This window comes from Somniosus microcephalus, chromosome 30 (genome assembly GCF_052327205.1).
Source record: "Somniosus microcephalus isolate GS21.2 chromosome 30, FLI_Smic_1.0, whole genome shotgun sequence".
In the NCBI taxonomy this organism is placed as follows: Eukaryota; Metazoa; Chordata; class Chondrichthyes; order Squaliformes; family Somniosidae; genus Somniosus; species Somniosus microcephalus.
The window spans coordinates 20628149-20650467 of NC_141016.1; the positions used below are offsets into that span (position 1 = coordinate 20628149).

At 47.9% G+C, this 22319-nt stretch overlaps 1 protein-coding gene across 3 annotated transcripts in view; it reads right to left on the reverse strand.

The window, feature by feature from the left end:
- Window positions 1–9259: 9259 nt before the first annotated feature.
- The window catches only part of LOC147097992 (scavenger receptor cysteine-rich domain-containing protein DMBT1-like), a 43873-nt gene continuing 30813 nt past the window's right edge, over window positions 9260–22319 (reverse strand). For 2 of the 3 annotated variants that reach the window (XM_085971191.1, XM_085971190.1), the window contains exons 5-6: window positions 21593–21724; window positions 9260–9867 (exon numbers count right to left, since the gene is read on the reverse strand). In XM_085971191.1, the coding sequence (XP_085827317.1) occupies window positions 9793–9867; window positions 21593–21724 (207 nt within the window). In that variant the 3' untranslated portion in view covers window positions 9260–9792. Of the gene's footprint in view, window positions 9868–18881; window positions 19033–21592; window positions 21725–22319 lie in introns of all 3 variants that reach the window. The other variant, XR_015074255.1, reaches the window with a different exon arrangement.

The window sequence follows — 22319 nt, forward strand, 5'->3', positions numbered from 1 at the left end:
TCCTGTGTTGGGCACGGTTGCATAGTGGTTATGTTCCTGGATTAGTAATCCAGAGGCCTGGACTTCACATCCGGAAACTATGAGTTCAAATCGCACCATGACAGCTGGGGAACTCAAATTCAGTGAATTAAATAAATCTAGAATAATAAGGCAGTATCAGCAATGGTGATCATGAAACTACGTAAAACCCATCTAGTTCGTTATTTTCCTTTAGGGAAGGAAACCTTCTTCTCCAAGTCACACACCACCCTGACCTGGAAATACATCGCCATTCCTTCATCGTTGTTTGGTTAAAATTATAGAATTACCGAAAAGCACTGTGGGAGTTCCTCCACTATACGGTTCAAGAAGGCGGCTCACGACCACCCTCTCAAGGGCAATTAGGGGTGTCACAGGTCAAAGTAATTGATAGCCGGTCACTTGTTCTGGACTTCTCGTGCTACACGCTGTCAACACTCAGTTTGAGCTCCAGGTCTGGCTGTAGGTGACACAGGACATTGACAGACACCACACGACCACCTGTCAATATGGACATAACAAAAGCAAAATACTGCAAATTTTGGTAATCTGAAATAAAAGTAGAACACTCTGGAAACATACAGCAGGTCATTCAGCACCTGTGGAGCGAGTTAACGTTTCAGTTCTGTGATTTGTATCAGAACTGGAAGGTGTTAGAAATGAACAGGATTTTATCAAGTAAAGGGCCAGGGAAAAGGAGAAAATGCAGATTCTGTGCTAGGCTGGAGGTAGGTGTGATTTACTTACAACAGTGATGAAGGGCAAGACATAGGAGGTGATAATGGTACTGGTTTATAAACAGGATATGCTTCCAGACAGCTGCATAGCACAAGTTGGGGGGACGGAAGCATGGGAAATCTGTCAAAATAGAGAAGGCTCCTGTGGGCCGGGAATGTGGTAACAGCAAGGCAGGTACACCCAAGGACAACCACGCCAGTCGTGTATCAATATGCGATCCCTACACCAAGCTCCAGCCCACACCTCCGCCACTTCCACTATTTCTGGTACATCCATCCACCATGATCAGCACCTGCTGTCCGACAATATAAGAGTGGGCGTTTAAGGCTGAAAGGCCTAGAAATTCAGTAAGGCGCTGCCAGCTTTGCGGCCAGTTACCGCCCAAAGCGGGCTTCTGCGCCAATAGAGGAGGTTGCGCTGATATTGAGCTCGGCGGTAATGGCGGCGGTAGCCGGTAGCGCTGCGCCGGCACCGATGACGTCATCGGTGTGCGCAGTGCCCTGTTTCCGCCCCGATGCCGGCCCGACGCCCATATTCAGTTGCCGCCGCCTCCTCCGTGGCGGCCGCTACTAACATCCGGAGACCAGGGCCTTACTGCAGCCTTAGTGGGGCGCATAGAGGTGGAGGTGCGGCCGGCCGGTTTTTCAGCGTCCGCATGCCCGCACCTCCTTCCCCGGCTTCCTCCATCACGCCCCCCACGGCATTGCCGGCTGCTTTCCGCGAGCCCGGCACTTCTCCGTGGTGCCGGGCTCATTTGCCGGCACAATCCAGCGGCGATCTCCCCGTTGCAGGCACCTCCACCTTAAGAGAAGGAGGAGGCCTGCAGTACCGCAGCCTGCTGCACCGCATCGGGTGTCGCTGCGGCACCTAGAGCGCTGAAATTCAGTTTCAGTGCCCCAAGCGGGGGCGGGCACACCCTGGAATAGCGCCCGGTTCCGACTTGGGGCGCAAAAACTGAATATCTGACGGTCGCAACTGGCTCCGCGCCCAGCGCTAACTTTTGGGCGCTAGCCAGCTGGCGGGGCCATAGTGAATTTCTAGGCCAAAGTGCCTAATAGAAGTTGAGGTGCTGACTGAAAGGAGATGTTCAGCAAAGCGATCACACAATCTGCGTTGGACTCCCTAATGTAGAGCAGACCACAGCGTGAGAAGCGAATACAGTATACTTAGTTGGAAGAAGTACAATCAAATGACTGTTTCACCCGGAAGGAATGTTTGGGGCCCGGGACTGTGGAACGGGAGGAAGGGAACGAGCAGGGGTTGCATCTCCGTCACTTGCATGGGATATTTCCGGGGGAAGAGGAGTGGATTTGGGATTGATGGAGAAGTGGACCAGGGTGTCACGGAGGGAATGGCCCCTTCCTAATGCTAAAAGGGGACGGGGTAAGATGTGTCTGGTGGTGGCATCGCGTTCGAGGTTGCCGAAATCTGTTGAATGTTTTGTCGAAGTTGAGGAAAAGGGGGACCCTATCATGGTTCTGCTGGGGAGAAGGGTTGAGGGCACTCGTGCTGGAAATGGGACGGACACGGTCGAGGGCCCTGTAAGCCACAGTGGAGGGAACTCCTCGGCTGAGCAAAAAGGAAGGCAATTCAGAAGCAGAGGTGTGGAAGCTTGCAACGCCGTAACAGATGTGACGGTGACAACTAAACTGGGAGAATGGATGGAATAGAGACCTAAAAGAAGAAAGAAAGACTTGCATTTATGTAGCGCTTTTCATGACCTCAGGACATCTTAAACCGCTTTATAGCCAATCAAGTACATTTGAAGTGAAGTTACTGTTGTAATGTAGTAAACATGGCAGCCAATTTGCGCACAGCAAGGTCCCCAAACAACAATGTGTTAATGGCCAGTTCATCTGTTTATAGTAATATTGAATGATGGATAAATATTGGCAAGAACACCAGTGGTAACTTCCCTGCCCTTCATCGAAATACTGCCATACAACAACAACAACAACTTCTATTCATATAGTGGCTTTAATTAGTATAACGTCCCAAGGCGCTTCACGGGAGTGCTATAAGAAACAAAATGACACCGAGCCACATAAGGAGAAATTAGGGCAGGTGACCAAAGGTGTGGGCAAAAAGGTAGGTTTTAACGAGCGTCTTAAAGTAGAAAAGATGCAGTGAGGCGGAAAAGTTTAGCCAGGGAATTCCAGAGCTTAGGGCCCAGGCAACAGAAGGCACGGCCACCAATGTTTGAGCGATTATATTCAGAGATGTTCAAGACGGCAGATTTAAAGGACAGATATCTCGGGGTGGGGGGAGGTGGTGGTTGTGGGGCTGGAGGAGATTACAGAGATAGGGAGGGCTGAGGCCATTGAGGGATTTGAAAACAAGGATGAAAATTTGAAATCGAGGCATTGCTTAACCGGGAGCCCATGTAGGTCAGCGAGCACAGGGGCGAAGGATGAACGGGATATGGTGCAAGTTAGGACATGGGCAGCCGAGTTTTGGATGACCTCAAGTCTATGTAGGGTAGAACGTGGGAGGGCAGCCAGCAGTGCATTGCAACAGTCAAGTCTAGATGTAACAAAGACATGGATGAGGGTTTTAGCAGCAGATGAGCTGAGGCAAGGGCGGAGATGGGCAATGTTACAGAGGTGGAAATAGGCGGTCTTTGTAATGCCGTGGATATGTGGCCGGAAGCTCATTTCAGGGTCAAATATGACAGGAAGGTTGCAAAAAGTGTGTTTCAGCCTCAGACAGATGTTAGGGAGAGGGTTGGATTCAGTGGCTATGGAGCGGAGTTTGTGGTGGAGATCTGATTCTGGAGTGGTTCCTGATCTGATTCTGGAGTGGATTCGGATCTGATTCTAGTTGGGTCCTGATCTGAGTCTGGAGTGGGTCCTGATCTGATTCTGGAGTGGGTTCCTGATTTGATTCTGGATTGGTTCCTGATCTGATTCTGGAGTGGGTCCTGATCTGATTCTAGCGTGGTTCCTGATCTGATTCTGGAGTGGGTCCTGATCTGATTCCAGAGTGGTTCCTTATCTGATTCTGGAGTGGGATCCTGATCTGATTCTAGAGTGGTTCCTGCTATGATTCTGGAGTGGGTCCTGATCTGAGTCTGAAGTGGGTCCTGAGCTGATTCTGGAGTGGTTCCTGATCTGATTCTGGAGTGGGTCCTGATTTGATTCTGGAATGTATTCTGATCTGAATCTGGAGTGGAATGCTGATCTGATTCTGGAGTGGGCCCTGAGCTGATTCTGAGTATTGTATGCAGTTTTGGTCACCTTATCTGAGGAAGGATGTTCTTGCCATGGAGGGAGTGCAGCGAAGATTCACCAGGCTGATACCTGGGATGGCAGGAATGATGTATGAGGAGAGATTAGGTCGATTGTGCTTATACTCGTTCGAGTTTAGAAGAATGAGAGGGGGGATCTCATTGAAGTGTATAAAATTCTAACAGGGCTAGACAGACTAGATGGAGGAAGGATGTTACCGATGGTCAGGGAGTCCAGAACCAGGGGTCGCAGTCTAAGGATAAGGGGTAAGCCATTTAGGACAGAGATGAGGCGGAATTTCTTCACCCAGAGAGTGGTCAACCTGTGGAATTCTCTACCACAGAAGGCAGTAGAGGCCAATTCATTCAATATATTCAAGAAGGAGTTGGATATATTTCTTAATGCTAAAGAGATCAAGGGATATGGAGAGAAGGCAGGAACGGGGTACTGAATTTGGATGATCAGCCATGATCTCATTGAACGGCGGAGCAGACTCGAGGTGCCGAATGGCCTACTCCTGCTCCTATCTTCTATGTTTCTATGTTTCAATGTGGGGACAGAAGACAATGGCTTCAGTTTTAACAATATGTATTGGAGAAAATTTGGAGACTGTGGAGAGGTCGAGAGAAGTGGTGGTGAGGTAGAGCTGGGTGTCGTCAACGAACATGTGGAAATTCGGATGATGTGGCCAAGGGCAGCTAAGTGCCATGGAATATTTTATACCCACCTGAGAGTGCAGACTAGGCCTTGGTTTAATATCCTGGTGAGGGTTGAAGGTGTAGAGGGACAGTCGTCCTGACGAGAAATTGAGGTGTAGATGGGCTGAATGTCCTGTTGAGAGATGGAGGATTAGAGGGACAGGACGTCCTATCAAGGGATGGAGGTGTAGAAGGATTGAATGTCTTGGTGAGAGATGGAGGCATAGAGCGACTGGACTTCACGGTTTCAGATTAAGGTGTAGAGGCACTGAGCACCCTCGTGTGAGATGGAGGTGTTGAAGGACTGAAAGTCCTTGTGAGAGATGGACGAATGGAGGGAATTGGACATCTTGGTGAGAGATAAAGGTGTAGAGGGACTGGACGTTCTGCAGAGTGATGTGCGAGTGGAGGGACTGGACGTCCTGGTGAGAGATGGAGATGTAGAGCGACTGGGCGTCCTGGTGTAGGATGTAGGTGTAGAGGAACTGGAAGTCCTGGTGAGTGATGGAGGTGTAGGGGGATGAATGTCCAGGTGGGGGTAAAGTTGTAGCGGAACTGGAATTCCATAGCAGATAGGCCACGATTATGGCCAAGAAACTTGAAATGGTTAAAATGACAGATGGCAACTGAAGTCTTTAAACATTGGGAGAAAAAATAGAATTGAGTTTGAAAGAAATAAATTCTGTTGGGCAGCAACAGTATTTTTTATTCACTTATGGGAATTGCGTGTCGCTGGCAAGGGCTGCATTTATTGCCCATCCCTAGTTGCCCTTGAGAAGATGGTGGTGAGCGGCCTTCTTCATCCGCTGCAGTCTGTGTGGTGTTGGTACTCCCACAGTACTATTAGGTAGGGAGTTCCAGGATTTTGATCCAGCGACGATGAAGGATCGGCGATATACTTTTAAGTCAGGGTGGTGTGTGACTTGGAGGTGGTGGTGTTCCCATGCATCTGCTGCCCTTGTTCTTCTAGGTGGAAGAGGTCGCGGGTTTGGGAGGTGCTGCCGAAGAAGCCTTGGCGAGTTGCTGCAGTGCATCTTGTAGATAGTACACACTGCAGCCACGTTAGGCTGGTGGTGGAGGGAATGAATATTTAAGGTGGTGGATGGGGTGCCAATCAAGCGGGCTGTTTTGTCCTGGATGGTGTCGAGCTTCTTGAGTGTTGTTGGAGCTGCACTCAACCAGGCAAGTGGAGAGTATTCCATCACACTCCTTACTTGTGCCTTGTAGATGGTGGAACGGCTTTGGGGAGTCAGGAGGTGAGACACTCGCCGCCGAATTCTAGGGAATCTATCTGAGCAAGTGGTAGAAGTGTCAGTAGGAGAGCAATTTGGTGACAGTGACCATAATTCGGTGAGATTTAAGGTAGTAATGGAAAAGGACAACTGTGGACCAGAGATAAAGGTTCTAAATTGGGGGAAGGCCGATTTTAATATGATAAGGCAGGATCTGGCCAAAGTGGACTGGCGTCAGCTACTTGTAGGGAAATCCACATCAGAGCAGTGGGAGTCTTTCAGAAAGGAAACAGAGAGAGTACAAATTCAACATATTCCCGTAAAGGTCAAGGGTGGGACCAACAATCCCAGGGAACCCTGGATGTCAAGGGATATTCAAGAATGGATTAGGAAAAAAAGGGAGGCGTTTGGCAGATACAAAGGACTAAAAGCAATGGAAGCCCTAGAGGAGTATAGAAAGTACAGGGGGGCAATTAAAAAAATTAGGAGAGCGAAGAGGGGGCATGAAAAAACACTGGTGGGCAAAATAAAGGAAAATCCCAAGGTGTTTGATAAGTATATTAAGGGCAAGCGGATAACCAGTGAAAGAGTAGCACCCATTAGGGACCAAAGTGGCAATCTGTGTGTAGAGCCGGAAGATGTAGGTGAGGTTTTAAATGAATATTTTGCATCTGTGTTCACTTTGGAGAAGGACGACGTAGGCATAAAAATCAGGCAGGGGGCATTGTGATATACTTGAACAAATTAGTATTGAGAGGAAGGAGGTACTAGCGGTTTTAGCGGGCTTAAAAGTGGATATACCCCTAGGCCCTGATGGGATGTATCCCAGGCTGCTGTGTGAGGCAAGGGAGGAGATTGCAGGGGCTCTGACACAAATTTTCAGAACCACTCTGGCCACAGGGGAGGTGCCAGAGGACTGGAGGACAGCTAACGTAGTACCATTATTCAAGAAGAGTAGTAGGGATAAACCAGGGAATTACAGGCCAGTGAGCCTAACATCAGTGGTCGGGAAATTATTGGAAAAAATTCCAAGGGACAGAATTAGTCTCCACTTGGAGAGGCAGGGATTAATCAGGAATAGTCAGCATGGCTTTGCCGGGGTTGGTGGGTGGGGGAGATCATGTCTGACCAATTTGATTGAATTTTTCGAGCGGGTACCTAGGTGTGTGGATGAGGATAGTGCAGTTGATGTAGTCTACATGGACTTCAGTAAGGCATTTGACAAAGTCTCACTTGGGAGACTGGTCAAGAAGGTAAGAGCCCATGGGATCCATGGTAATTTGGCACATTGGTTCCAAAATTGGCTTAGTGGCAGGAGGCAGATAGTGATGGTCGAAGGTTGTTTTTGTGACTGGAAGCCTGTGTCCAGTGGTGTACCGCAGGGATCAGGGCTGGGTCCCTTGCTGTTTGTAGTGTACATTAATTAATTAGATATGAATGTAGGAGGTATGATCAGTAAGTTTGCAGATGACACGAAAATTGGTGGAGTGGTAAATAGCTAGGAGGGAAGCCTTAGGCTACAGGACAATATAGACGGGATGGTTAGATGGGCAGAACAGTGGCAAATGGAATTTAAACCTGAAAGGTGTGAGGTGGTGCATTTTGGGAGGACTAACAAGGCAAGGGAATACACAATGAATGGTAGAATCCTTGGAAGGACAGAGGATCAGAGGGACCTTGGTGTGCATGTACATAGATCCCTGAGGGCAGCAGGACAGCTAGATAAGGTGGTTAAAAGTGCATATGGGATACTTGCCTTCATTAACCAAGGCATAGAATATAAGAGCAGTGAGGTTATGATGGAGCTGTACAAAACGCTTGTTAGGCCACAGCTGGAATACTGTGTGCAGTTCTGCGTGTGGCGCTGCGGCACGTTGCGCTGCGATATTCAGTTTCAGCGCCCTAAGAGGGACGCGGAGCGCCTTGAGCCTCGCCCCGTGTCCCTCTTGGGGCATTCAAGCTGAATTTCCTGCGGTCGCAACTGCTCTGATCGCTGCGCTAATTCCGGCGCCCAGGCGAGCATGGCGCCCCGTTTGCAGCTCCACCGAATTTCTCCCCCATTCTATGACTCTATGAGAATACGTAGCCTCTGACCTGCTCTTGTTGCCACAGTATTTATATGGCTGGTCCAGTTAAGTTTCTCATTAATGGTGACCCCCAGGATGTTGATAGTGGGGGATTCGGCGATGGTAATGCCATTGAATGTCAAGGGGAGGTTTTTAGACTCTTGCTTGTTGGAGATAGTCATTGCCTGGCACTTCTGTGGCGCGAATGTTACCTGCCACCTATGAGCCTAAGCCTGAACGTCGTCTAGGTATTTTTGCATGTGGGCATGGACTGCTTCATTATCTGAGGAGTTGTGAATGGCACACAATACTGTACAGTCATCACCGAACATCACAATTTCTGACCTTATGTTTGACGGAATGTCATTGATGAAGCAGACTACCGGGGCAGTCTTGTTTGTGAATGTTAGGAAGGAGGTAGAATGGGCTGTGCATGGTTAGTGATTATGAGGTTGGAAGCCATGGGGTGAAGACCTCAGAGGAGAGGAGGTCAGTGACAGTCTGAGAAAGGATGGTTTGATGTTCGCTGGCAGGGCCAGGGTGCAGGGGGAGGTAGGACCAGATGTCAGAGAATTGGCGTTTAGGTTCCACAATTTAGAGGTCTTATCACCAAACAACGACTTCCTTGTCAGTAATGGTAATGACAATGTCAGGGTTGGACCTGAGTTAACGGAGTGCTGAAAGTTGACAGGGACATAGGTCAGAGTGAATGAGGGAATGATACATTTAATCACTCCTGCCCTCCATCCTTTAAGAGACTTTCACCCTTTTGATTTTCCATTCCTTCCTTTTCCCGGCTCTGTATTTGCTAAAAGTGGTTAATCTCTTAACATTTTACTTTTCTGAAGAAAGGTCATTGACATGAAACGTTAGCCCTGTTTCTCTCACCTCAGATGTTGCCTGACCTGCTGAGTGTTTCTAGCATTTTCTGTTTTTATTTACAGTAATGTTTGCCGTCTGCTGGTGGACACTGGCCGTTGCACGAGTTGTCCTGATAGAATAAGTATTAGCACCTACTGATGGACAAGATGCGCTGCAATCGTTCTGCTGATTGACTAACCATTCCTCCCTGCTGCTTAATAACTGAAATATTTAACTTTTAGAATTAAAGTTCAAAAACGATGGCCGTGAAATTCTGATCAGATTCTCCTGGTGTCCCGCCATACTCTGGAATCCCCAGGGATTGGTGCAGTGCAGTAAAACAACATCGTGATGAGTCTAGGAATTGGTGTATGTTTAGTGACTGGATTATAATAAAGACATTAACGTCGACAAAGACACAAGTTCCAACTAAAATATTTAATAAATGCATTTGATATTTTTAACGGTTTTTTACATTGTAAACTTGTATTATGAGACTGCAGCAGACTCTACTTCGAGCATACGGCGGTATGTTAGGGACCAGTTACAATAAATGGAGATAAAAGAGAAAGACCATTCATTTGACCCCCTGCGGCTTCTAATCCTTCTTTAATGGGATATTAACAATTGAAGAGGTTGCAAAATGAAGTTCCTATAAACCCTTCATTAATAAAATTGGGTTTATAATCTTCACACGGAGTTGGTCCATCCAACCAGATAAATGCATTACAGTGTTAATATAGACAGAACAATGATCCGAAATACATTTTTTCTGTTTTACAATTTTTAATTAAACAGAACACAGACAGTTTCAAACAAAATATGCAGAAAACCTAAATCTAGTTATTTCAACACAAAGTAAAATGGCGATCAATTAAAATAAAGTGATAAATATGAAGAAAAGCACATTCAGCATGCTCAAATTGTTAGAAAAGTTAATGGACACTTAGATTTAACACATAATATTTCCCGCTAGTCTGTAGAATGTCTCGGGACATCGCATCGTGGAATTTACGTGGACTTTTTCCTGAAAGGGAACAACAAAACCTTGCGTGAGAGATGATTAAATCAATTCCCACCAACACACAATAAAATCAAGTGGAGTCTTTTTTCACTGATCAGAGTATTCTCTCTGATATGTAACTTCAACTAGCCTTTTCTTTAAATAAATCGAGCTTGAGGACAGAGCTTGGAGAGAGAGCTGGGAGATCGCAAACGGAAAGAATCGCAAGCAGAGCGGAGGAATTTTGTGACCGCAGGAATCGGTGGAGAGGGGGAAGGCGTTGGAGACATCTGACTGAAAAGGAGGAGTGGAGCCACAGAACTCACGGTCTCTAAGACACTAGACATGAGAATGGACCTGCGGGAGAACGAGAGGAACGGCCACAGATAAAGGGAGGTCCAAGAGCCCGGAGGGAATGCGAGTGTCAGGGAGCGTGATAATTGATGTCAAAGCAAGGGAAGGAGCTGACTGGTGAGTATTTGGTGATTGTTCTTTTTGCCTTAAGTTTATTTCTGTTTAGTTACTAAATAGTCCATTAAGTAGAGTCATGGCAGGGCACCTCAGTCCAGTGGAATGCACATCTTGTGCCATGTGGGGACTCCAGGATGTTTCCCATATCTTGGACAACCACATGTGCAGGAAGTGTCATCAGCTGGAGGAGCACAAGCTCCAGATGTTGGAGCTTGAACAGCAGCTGGCGTCACTGTGGTGCATCCATGAGGCTGAGAGATACATGGATAGCATGTATCAGGAGGTGGTCGCCCCGCAGCATAAGAGTGTGCAGGCATAAAGGGAATAGGTGACCATGAGACAGCAAAGGGGAACCAGGCATGTAGTGCAGAAGTCCCCTGAGTGCATCCTGCTCTCCAACCCTTATTCAGTACTGAATACTGGTGAGATCAATGGCTCCTCTGGGGAGTACAGCCAGAGCCAAGTCCATGGCACCACGGGTGGTTCAGCTCTACAGGGGTGGAGGAGGAAGATCAGGAAAGCAATAGTAATAGGAGATTAGATCGTTAGGGGAAGAGACAGGTATTTCTGCGGCCGCAGACGTGATTCCAGGTTGGTATGTTGCCTCCCTGGTGCCAGGGTCAAGGATGTCACTGAACGGCTGCAGAATATTCTGAGGGTGGAGGGAGAACAGCCAGAGGTCATTGTCCATATCGGTATCAACGACATAGGTAAAAAGAGGGATGAGGTCCTGCCGCTAGATTTTAGGGCGTATGAAAAGAGTTTAAAAAGCAATACCTTAAAAGTAGTAATCTCCTGCCATGAGCTAGTGTGAATAGAAATAGGAGGATAGAACAGATGAATGTGTGGCTGGAGAGATAGTGCAGGAGGGAGGGCTTTAGATTCATGGGACATTGGGACCGGTTCTGGGGAGGTGGGACCTGTAAAGGCTGGACGGGTTGCACCTCAACAGAGCTGGGACCGATGTCCTTGCAGGGATGGCGGGGTGGGGGGGTGGTGGTTGGTGCTGTTGGGGCAGGTTTAAACTAACTTGACAGGGGGTGGGCACCAGGATGTAGCATTAGAAAGAAGAATCAAAGGACACAAAGGATTGGGAGAACCAGATAGCACTAGAGTAAGGTATAGTACGGGATTAGGTGGGATCAGACTAAGAGGGAATACACGAAGATCTAAGATAAGTTTACAGTGCATGTGTGTGAATGCGCAAAGTGTGGGAAATAAGGCTGGTGAGCTACATGTGCAAATAGACACATGGGAATATGATGTGGTGATAACAGAGAGCGGGCTCAAAAAAGGGCAGGATTGGTTACTAAATATTCCTGGATATAAGATGTTCAGGAAAGATAGTGAAGGAAAGAAAGGAAGTGGGGTGGCAGTATTGATTAAGGAGATTATTTAATGCTGGAGAGAGAGGGTGTCCTGGATGGGTCAAGGACAGAATCTATTTGGTTAGAGTTGAGAAACAATAGGTGTGCCATTACACTACTGGGTGTATTTTATAGGCCGCCAAATAGTTGGAAGGATATAGAGGAGCACATTTTCAGGGAAATTACAGAGGGTTGCAAGAACTATATAGTAGTGATAATTGGGGACTTCAACTATTCTAATATAGACTGGGATAGTAATAGTGTAAAGGGCAGAGAAGGGGAAGAAATTCTGAAGTGTGTTCTGGAGAAATTTCATCAGTATGTTTCTGGCCCAACGAGGAAGAAGCCATTGCTGGATCTGGTTCTGGGGAATGAGCTGGGTCAAGTAGAGCAAATGTCAGTAGGGGAACATTTAGGGAACAGTGATTAAGTATCATAAGTTTTAGACTAGTTATGGAAAAGGACAGGGAGCTATTTAGAGGAGAAGTACATCATTTGAGGAAAGACAATTTTAGTGGGTTGAGAATGGATCTGGCCTGGCTTAATTGGAATCAAAGATTGGCAGGCAAAACTGTAAGCGAAAAATGGGATGCCTTTAAAGAGGAGATGCTTCGGGTACAGTCGAGCTACATTCCGACAAATGGGAAAGGTAGGGCAAACAAAGCCAGAGCTCCCTGGATGACGAAAGAGCTAGAGAGTAAGATGAAGGAGCAAAAGGGGGTGTATGATAGATGTCAGGTTGAGAACCAGGCTGAATATAGAAAGTTCAGAGGGGAAGTGAAAGGAAAATAAGAGAGGCAAAGAGAGAGTATGAGAATAGATCAGCAGCTAACATAAAAGGGAATCCAAAAGTCTTCTATAGTCATATATATATAGTAAGCAGGTAGTATAAAGAGGGTGGGTCTGATTAGGGACCAAAATGGAGACCTGTGCATGGAGGCAGAGAGCATGGCTGATGTACTAAATGAGTACTTTCCATCTGTCTTTACCAAGGAAGAAGATGCTGCCAAAGTCATAGTGAAAGAGTAGGTAGTTGAGATTCTGGATGGGATAAAAAATGATAAGTAGGAATTACTAGAAAGGCTGACTGTCTTTAAAGTAGATAAGTCAACATGACCGGATAGGATGCATCCTAGGATACCGAAGGAAGTAAAGGTGGAAATTGTGGAAGTACTGGCCATAATCTTCCAATCCTCCTTGGATACAGGGCTCGTGCCAGAGGATTGGAGAATTGCAAATGCTACACCCTTATTCAAAAAAGTGTGTCAGGATAAACCCAGCAACTACAGGCCAGTCAGTTTAACCTCGGTAGTGGGGGAACTTTTAGAACTGATAATCCGGGCCAAAATTAACAGTCACTTGGACAAGTATGGATTAAGTAAGGAAAGCCAGCATTGATTTGTTAAAGGCAAATCGTATTTAACTAACTTGATTGAGATTTTTGATGAGGTAACAGAGAGAGTTGATGAGGGCAATGCAGTTGATATTGTGTACATGGACTTCCAAACGGCGTTTGATAAAGTGCCACATAATAGGCTTGCCAGCAAAGTTGAAGCCTTAGAATGAAAAGGACAGTGGCAGCATGGATACGAAATTGGCTAAGTGACAGGAAACAGAGAGTAGTGGTGAGCGGTTATTTTTCGGATTGGAGGAAGGTATACAGTGGTGTTCCCCAGGGGTCGGTAAAAGGATCACGGCTTTTCTTGATATGTATTAATGACTTGGACTTGGGTGTACAGGGCATAATTTCAAAATTAGCAGATGACACAAAACTTGGAAGAATAGTGAACAGTGAGGAGGATAGTGATAGACTTCAAGAAGACATAGAGAGGCAGATGGAATGGGTGGACACGTGGCAGATGAAATTTAATACAGACAAGTGCGAAGTGATACATTTTGGTAGGAAGAACAAGGAGAGGCAACATAAACTAAAGTGCACAATTCTAAAAGGGTTGCATGAGCAGAGAAACCTGGGGTTGTATGTGCACAAAACGTTGAAGTTGGCAGGGCAGGGTGAGAAAGCGATTAATAAACCAGACGGGATCCTGGGCTTCATCCATACAGGCACGGAGCACAAAAGCAAGGAAGTTATGATGGACTTTTATAAAACACTGGTTCGGCCTCAACTGGAGTATTTTGTCCAATTCTGGGCACCGACCTTTAGGAAGGATGTGAAGGCCTTCGCGAGGGTGCAGAAAAGATTTACAAGAATGGTTCCAGGGATGAGGGACTTCAGTTAGGTGGGTAGACTGGAGAAGCTGGGTTTGTTCTCCTTAGAGCAGAGAAGGTTGAGAGGAGATTTATAGAGGTTTTCAAAATCATGAGGGGTCTACACAGAGTAGATGGAGAGAAACTGTTCCCATTGGCAGAAGTGTTAAGAACCATAGGACACAGATTAACTGCAATTGGTAGAGAAACCAAAGGCGACATGAGGAAAAAGCATTTAGAATATGGAATTCGCTGCCTAAAAGGGTGGTGGAGGCAAAATCAATTGTTGATTTCAGAAGAGAGTTGGATAAGTACCTGAAGGAAAAAATGCAGGGCTACGGGGAAAGCGCGGGGGAGTGGGGCTAGCTGAGGTGCTCTTGCAGAGAGCCGGCACGGGCGTGATGGGCCGAATGGCCTCCTTCTGTGGTGTAACCATTTTTGATTCTATGATACTGTGGCAAAGCCACCAAGGGACTCCTGTATATGACTATATATAACTGACTTTAACAGAGTGCTACAGCACCTATGTTTGTTTACTGTTTGTAAATAACCCGCTCTCGTAAGTTGCAGAACCAGCGCGATGACGTCATCACGTGACGTCTCGAATGGCGGGAAACGTCATGACGTCATGCTGGGAGGTTCCCAGGTCAGACCTCGTGAAGCCAGCCTTAAGAAAAGAGCTGTTGATTGTTTCTCCTGCATTCCATTGTTTGTTCTTTAGTTTACATTAAAGTTTGTTTAATTATCGGACTGACTCAACCTCAGTATTTCAGCTAGGGATCTGACGATTCCTACAGTGGTGACCCCGAAGCTTCGTGGACGATTTTCGCGGAGGAAGTGCGACGCAGCACGATGGATGTTAATGCAGTGACCTTGAAGCTCCCTCAATTTTGGGAACAACAGGGGGCCTCCCGGCTCAGTTCCAACTTCAGAACATCGTGCTGGATCAGACCCATTATCTTTACGTGGTCTCCTCACTGGACAGCTCGATGGCTTCAAGGATCATTAGCCTGCTGGAAAACCCGCACGTGGATAACAAGTATGATATGCTTAAGGCGTGACTAACGCAGGTTTTCGGCCTCATGAAAGCGGAGCGCGCGCGACGTTTACTCACACTGCCCAGGTTAGGCGATGCCAAGCCATCTGATTTGATGAGCCAGATGCTCACGCTCCTTGGCTCTGAGCCGCAGTGTTTTTTGTTCCGGGAACTGTTCCTGAGCCAGCTCCGAGCAGCTGCAAGCAGCCCTCGCCAGGTCGAAGGCTATGGATGGTGTAGCGCTCGCGGCCGAAGCCGACACTATTTATGCGGTGATGCAGCAGTACTGCACCACCTCGAAGCATCCTGCCCCAAAGAACCCCGCCTTGGTGCCTCCACCTCACGCCCGTTTTGGCCCAAAATCCAGATGCTGCCATCCTCCCTGTAGTTTCGTGCCTAATGCAACAAGAAAGCAACAGCACTGACTGCATGAACGGAAGAAAGACCCCGATGTCGGTTTCGCATCTATGATGGCGGTTGGAGATTCCATGAAGTTACTTTATATCACCGACTCCATTTCGGGCTGGCGGTTTATGTGTGACACGGGCGCCCAGTGCAGCATCCTCCCCGCTTCACTCCTTGACATCAGGGCCGGGAGGCACGGTTCTCCACTCCAGGCCGCCAACGGCAGTGCTATTCGTATGTTCAGGAAGCGGCGGATCCAGGTGTGTTTCGGTGGACAACGTTTCCTATGGGAGTTTATCTCCGCCCAAATCGCAATGGCAATCCTCGGTGCTGACTTCTTCTGTGCCAATGGCCTATTGGTTGATTTACGAAATCGCCGTCTGATTCACGCCACCACGCTTGCCTCCATCCTGTGCTTTCAGGGCTTAGATGTGCCTCACACAGTTTCCTGCACCGTGGCGGTGCCCGACGACTTCGCCCACCTTCTCGGGGAATTTATGGATCTAACTCGGCCCACCTTCTTGGCAACAATGGCTAAACATGGTGTGGAGCACCACATCATGACGACCGGCCCCCCGGTCTATGCCCGGGCTCGGAGGCTGGAACCCAGTAAACTCGAGGCCGTGAAGGCGGAGTTCGCCACCATGGAGCGGATGGGGATTGTTCGCTGGTCGGATAGTACCTGGTCTTCGCCACTTGATATCATCCCTAAGCCCGGCAGTGGTTGGCGGCCCTGCGGTGATTATCGGTGCCTCAATGAGGTCGCGATGCCCGACCGGTACCCAATACCGTACATCCAAGATTTCTCCACACATTTGGCGGGCAATTCGTTTTTTTCCAAAATCGACCTCGTCCGGGGGTACCATCAAGTGCCCATCCACCCGCAGGACATCCAGAAGACAGCGGTCATTACCCCGTTCGGTCTTTTTGAATTCCTCCGAATGCCGTTTGGGCTCAAGAATGCGGCGCAGGCGTTCCAGCGCCTTATGGATTCAGTGCTGCGGGATCATAAGTTCCTGTTTGTGTATCTCGATGACATCCTGGCCACCAGTATTTCAAAAGAGGAACATCTCTGCCACCTGCGCCTCATTTTCTGCCGCCTCCATCAGCATGGCCTCATAATTAACCTGGCCAAATGCCAATTTGGGCTGTGACAGATCGACTTTTTGGGCCACCGCATCACTGCGGAAGGAGCAGTGCCACTTCAGTCGAAGGTGGAGGCGATTGCTGCTTTTCCATGCCCGCAATCCGTTAAAGCGCTCCAGGAGTTCTTCGGTGTGGTAATTTTTTACCATCGGTTTGTTCTCCGGGCCGCGCAGCTTATGCGGCCACTCTACGAGGCACTCAGAGGGAAACCGGGGAAGGAACCTCTGGTCTGGACACCAGAGATGCATCGCACTTTTGTGGACACGAAAGATGCTCTCGCAAATGCAACGATGTTGGCACACCCGCTGCCTGGGGCCACCATCGCATTTACGACTGATGCTTCGGACTACGCCGTAGGTGCTGTGCAGGAGCAATGGCTCAACGGGACGTGGCAACCGCTGGCGCTTTTTAGTCGCCAATTGCGTCGTAATGAACGCAGCTACGGCACGTTCGACAGGGAGTTGTTGGTGTTGTATCTGGCCATCCGCCATTTTCGTTTTCTGTTGGAGGGACACCAATTCACCACATTTGTGGATCACAAGCCCCTGACGTTTGCCATGGCCAAGACGGCTGAGCCGTGGTCGGCTCGACAGCAACGACAGCTCACCTTTATTTCTGAGTTCACCACCGACATCCGGCACATGGCCGGCAAGGACAACGTGGTCGCCGATTGCCTCTCGCGTGCGACGGTCCAGGCCATCCAGCTGGGACTCGATTATTCACTCATGGCTGCAGACCAAGCGGCTGATCCGGAAATGCAAGCTTTCCGTACTGACTCCTCCTGCCTTCAGCCATCGGATGTGCTTTTCCACTCGGCTGGCACCTCCGTGCTCTGTGATGTCTCCTTGGGGGACCCCCGCCTGATCGTTCCACTGTCCTGGCGTAGGAACGTTTTCGATGCCATCCACGGGCTTGCGCACCCTGGTGTGAGGGCTTCACAAAAACTACTGGCATTCAAGTTCGTCTGGAGAGGGATGCACAAGGATGTCCATGACTGGGCCAACACCTGCATCGTGTGCCAGCAGGCTAAGGTTCAGCGGAACGTCAAAGCTCCCGTAGCCATTTTTGAAGTACCGGAGCAGCGTTTCGATCAAGTCCATGCCGACCTCATTGGCCCACTACCGCCGTCACAGGGTTTCACACATATCTTGACTATTGTCGACTGTACCACCAGGAGGCCGGAGGCCATTCCTTTGACGTCCACCACCTCCGCGGATGTCGCCCGGGCTTTTCTTTCCTCCTGGGTTGCACGTTTCGGTGTTCCATCTGATATTTCATCAGACCGCGGGCCGCAATTCTCATCTGCACTGTAGAATGCCTTAGCCTTGGGTTTGGGCACCAAGCTCCATCGGACCACGGCTTACCATCCACAGGCAAATGGACTATGTGAGCGCTTTCATTGGTCCTTGAAGGCATCGCTGCGGGCCAGCCTCCAGTGGGCCGCATGGATTGACAGGCTGCCTTGGGTGATGCTCAGATTACGCACAGCGCCCAAAGAGGACCTGCAGGCATCGGCCGCCGAGCTGGTTTATGGACAGCCACTTCGGGTGCCAGGCGAGTTTCTTCCATCACCAACGCGACCTTGGTCGGCAGCCGAACCACTGGAGGCCCACCGGGACGCAGCTCAATATTTTAGGCCAATTCCGACGTCACATCATGGTTTGCCCGTGTCACACGTTCCGCCGGAGCTTAAGCAGGCTAAATTCGTTTGTGTCAGGCATGACGCCCACCATAGTCATCTCACACCTCCATATACAGGCCCTTTCCAGGTACTGCAGGCGGGTGCCAAGAGTTTTTTAGTGGACGTCGGGGGCAAGCCTGACCACATTTCCGTGGACCGCCTCAAGGCTGCACACCTGGACCTTGAGCGACCGGTCGAGGCAGCACAGCCAGCACATCATGGGCGGCCATCTGCTGCCACCACACGTGACGTCCTGAACGGCGGGAAACGTGATGACGTCAGGCTGGGAGGATCCCAGGTCAGACCTCGTGAAGCCAGCCTTAAGAAAAGACCTGTTGATTGTTTCTCCTGCATTCCATTGTTGGTTCTTTAGTTTACATTAAACTTCGTTTAATTATCGGACTGACTCGACCTCTGTATTTCAGCTAGGGATCTGACGATTCGTACAATACTATAAATAAACACCATGTTCTCTCTGATAGTTTCAATATCATTAACTGTAGTAAATACACACCCCACAATCACAGAATTGAATTAAGTACAGCCAGTATGAAGGGTTATTTTATTTCAACAGTGAATACATAGAATGTTCTCTCTGATACTCTCAGTATCACTAACCGTTGAATACATTCCCTAGTATCACAAAGTAGACACCACCCGGGAATGGACACTCCTCAGCACTGCGGCACAAACAAAGGAACAGATCATAAAACATTGCTTTTACCGATTTGATGTAATTGATGTAAAGCTTTGAGCCACACAGTCACTGCCCATCGGTGGCGGAATTTCCGGGGCTGTGAACATGTCACAGTGAGCGTCATCATTGTTACCAGGAACCGTTAAACCGGGATCAGTGTGGGGCTGAGAGCTGTATGCTGCGAGGAGAGACAGATTATGGATTATTAATGGAACTGAGACCGGGATCCATGCGGGTGTGTCAACAGTATACTGTGAAGATTATGGGTTAAAGATAGCATTAAAACCCACATCAGTGTGGGCAATATATCTGTGTCAATTTGGTGCAGGGGCTGGAATTTGTTGATCTGTGAGTGGAAGAGAATTGTTTTCAACCTAGACCCAGTGCTTTGTTTTACAGCTGGGTGACAGCAAATGTGGTGCATCTAATATCCAAAAACCAGAGTACCAAAAGTAATAAAGGATAGTATTCGACTGAAAACAAGGGCATATAAATTAGCCAAATCTAGTGGGAGGATAGAAGATTGGGAAGCATTTAAAAGCCAGCAAACAATAACTAAAAGATTAATTAAGAAAGGGAAGATAGATTATGAAAGTAAACTAGCAATAAATATAAAAACAGATAGCAAGAGTTTCTACAGCTATATAAAAAGAAAAAGGGTGGCTAAAGTGAACGTTGGTCCCTTAGACGATGGGACTGGGAAACTAGTGGTGGGGAACATGGAGATGGCAAAGACGCTGAACAAATATTTTTTATCAGTCTTTACAGTAGAGGACACTAAAAATATCCCAACACTGGACAAACAGGGGGCAATGGGGGGCAGGGGGGGGGAGGAGGAGCTAAACATGATTAAAATCACTAAGGAGATGGTACTCAGTAAAATAATGGGACTTAAGGCGGATAAATCCCCCGGACCTGATGGCCTACATCCTAGGGTGTTGAGAGAAGTGGAGGCAGGGATTGTGGATGCATTGGTGATCATTTTCCAGAACTCCCTGGACTCAGGAAAGGTCCCGGCAGATTGGAAAACTGCTAATGTAACACCCTTATTTAGGAAGGGAAGTAGACAAAAAGCTGGAAACTATAGACCAGTTAGCCTAACAGCTGTGGTTGGCAAAATGTTGGAGTCCATTATTAAGGAAACAGTAACAGAGCATTTGGATAAACATAATTTAATAGGACAGAGTCAGCATGGTTTTACGAAGAGGAAGTCATGTTTGACAAATTTGCTCGAATTCTTTGAGGATGTAACATACAGGGTGGATAAAGGGGAGCCAGTGGATGTAGTGTATTTGGACTTCCAAAAGGCATTTGACAAGGTTCCACACAAAAGATTACTGATCAAGATAAAAAATCACGGGATTGGGGGTAATATACTGGCATGGGTAGAAGATTGGCTATCTAACAGAAAACAAAGAGTTGGGATAAATGGTTCGTTCTCGGGCTGGCAATCAGTAACTAGTGGTGTTCCACAGGGGTCAGTGCTGGGACCCTAACTCTTTACAACCTATATTAACAATTTGGAGGAAGGGACCGAGTGCAACATATCCAAGTTTGCCGATGATACAAAGATGGGAGGGAAAGCAGTGAGTGAGGAGGACATAAAAAGCCTGCAAAAGGACATAGACAGGCTAAGTGAGTGGGCAGAGATTTGGCAGATGCAATATAATGTTGGCAAGTGTGAGGTTATGCACTTTGGCAGAAAAAATCAAAGAGCAAGTTATTATCTAAATGCAGAGAAACTGCAAAGTGCTACAGTACAAAGGGATCTGGGATTCCTGGTGCATGAAACACAAAAAGTTAGTATGCAGGTGCAGCAGGTGATCAGGAAGGCCAATGGAATCTTGGCTTTTATTGCAAGGGGGATGGAGTATAAAAACAGGGAAGTCTTGCTGCAGTTATACAGGGTATTGGTGAGGCCACACCTGGAATACTGCGTGCAGTTTTGGTTTCCATATTTAAGAAAATATATACTTGCTCTCGAGCCGGTTCAGAGAAGGTTCACTCGGTTGATTCCAGAGATGAGGGGGTTGCGTATGAGGAAAGGTTGAGTAGGTTGGGACTCTACTCATTGGAGTTCAGAAGAATGAGAGGCAATCTTATCGAAACATATAAGATTGTGAGGGGGCTTGATCGGGTGGATGCGGTGAGGATGTTTCCACTGATGGGTGAGATTAGAACTAGGGGGCATAATCTTAGAATAAGGGGCTGCCCTTTCAAAACTGAGATGAGGAGAAACTTCTTCACTCAGAGGGTAGTAAATCTATGGAATTTGCTACACCAGAGAGCTGTGGAAGCTGCAACATTAAATAAATTTAAAATGGAGATAGACATTTTCCTAGCAGATAAGGGAATTAGGGGTTACGGGGAGAGGGCAGGGAAGTGGACGTGAGTCTAGATTCAGATCAGCCATGATCCTATTGAATGGCGGAGCAGGCCCGAGGTGCCGTATGGCCTACTCCTGCTCCTATTTCTTATGTTCTTATGTTCTTCTGATTCAGTTTGAACACTGGAATGATTCTTGGTGCGAGTATTGACAAGGTAGATAATACACACTGAACAGGATAAGGATCTCTTTTCAGGAACATCGCTTTTCTTTAAGACGTCACTTCTTGTAATCACAACAGGAATCCACCACCTTTCCGTGACACAACCGATTGAAACAAAATTTTAAACAGCGACAGTCCATTCCAATACAGAGTGCTGGTGACTGCGGGAATGTCGGAGATGCAACTCACCGATAGTGGAGAGATCACTGTCAGCACTTCTGAGTATGAGGAGACCATCAGGACCACTGTCCAGCAGAAAGTGTCCGCCCTGAGTGTCAATGGCTCCAGTTTCAACATCGTCACAATCGCCGGGAACCGGACCTGGGAGGATATAGAGATTTTCTCAGAAACGACTCAGAACCGTGTACTCAGAATAATATTATTATAAATAAATCTAACCGGGCCTTGCAGGGCGGGGGAGTGGACCATGTGTGGTCTTCCGGTGAAGTCATAGGGCTCGATTTCAATGGGCCGTGGAGGCGGGTTTGGAGGCGTGTGGGTGTTTAAAATCCCGAAATCAGGGGTCCCGACCCCATCCCACACCCAATCCAGTTTCAAAGGAGGTGGGTGCCTGCCCCGCACTGGGCCCCGCCTACCCGAGGTGGGAAGGGATTTGTGCCAATTATCTGCCTGTTAACAGGTAGTTAACAGGCAGTTTTTAGCCTAATCCCTATTTTTAAGGTTGAAGTGTGGGATTCCCGACGGCTCCAAACCACGCCAAATTTGCGAGGTGGGCCGTCGGTTGAAGGACTTGGAGGGGTCGAGATGTCGGTGTTCAGGTGAGTGATGTGTGCATGAGGGCAAAGGTAAGTGTGTTTGGTGTGTCTAAAGTGTTTAAAGAAGTTTTACTTACATGAACTTACCTTTTCAGCCCTTCCTTCCTTTAGGTTTCAGGAGTCCCTCATCTCAAAGGCAG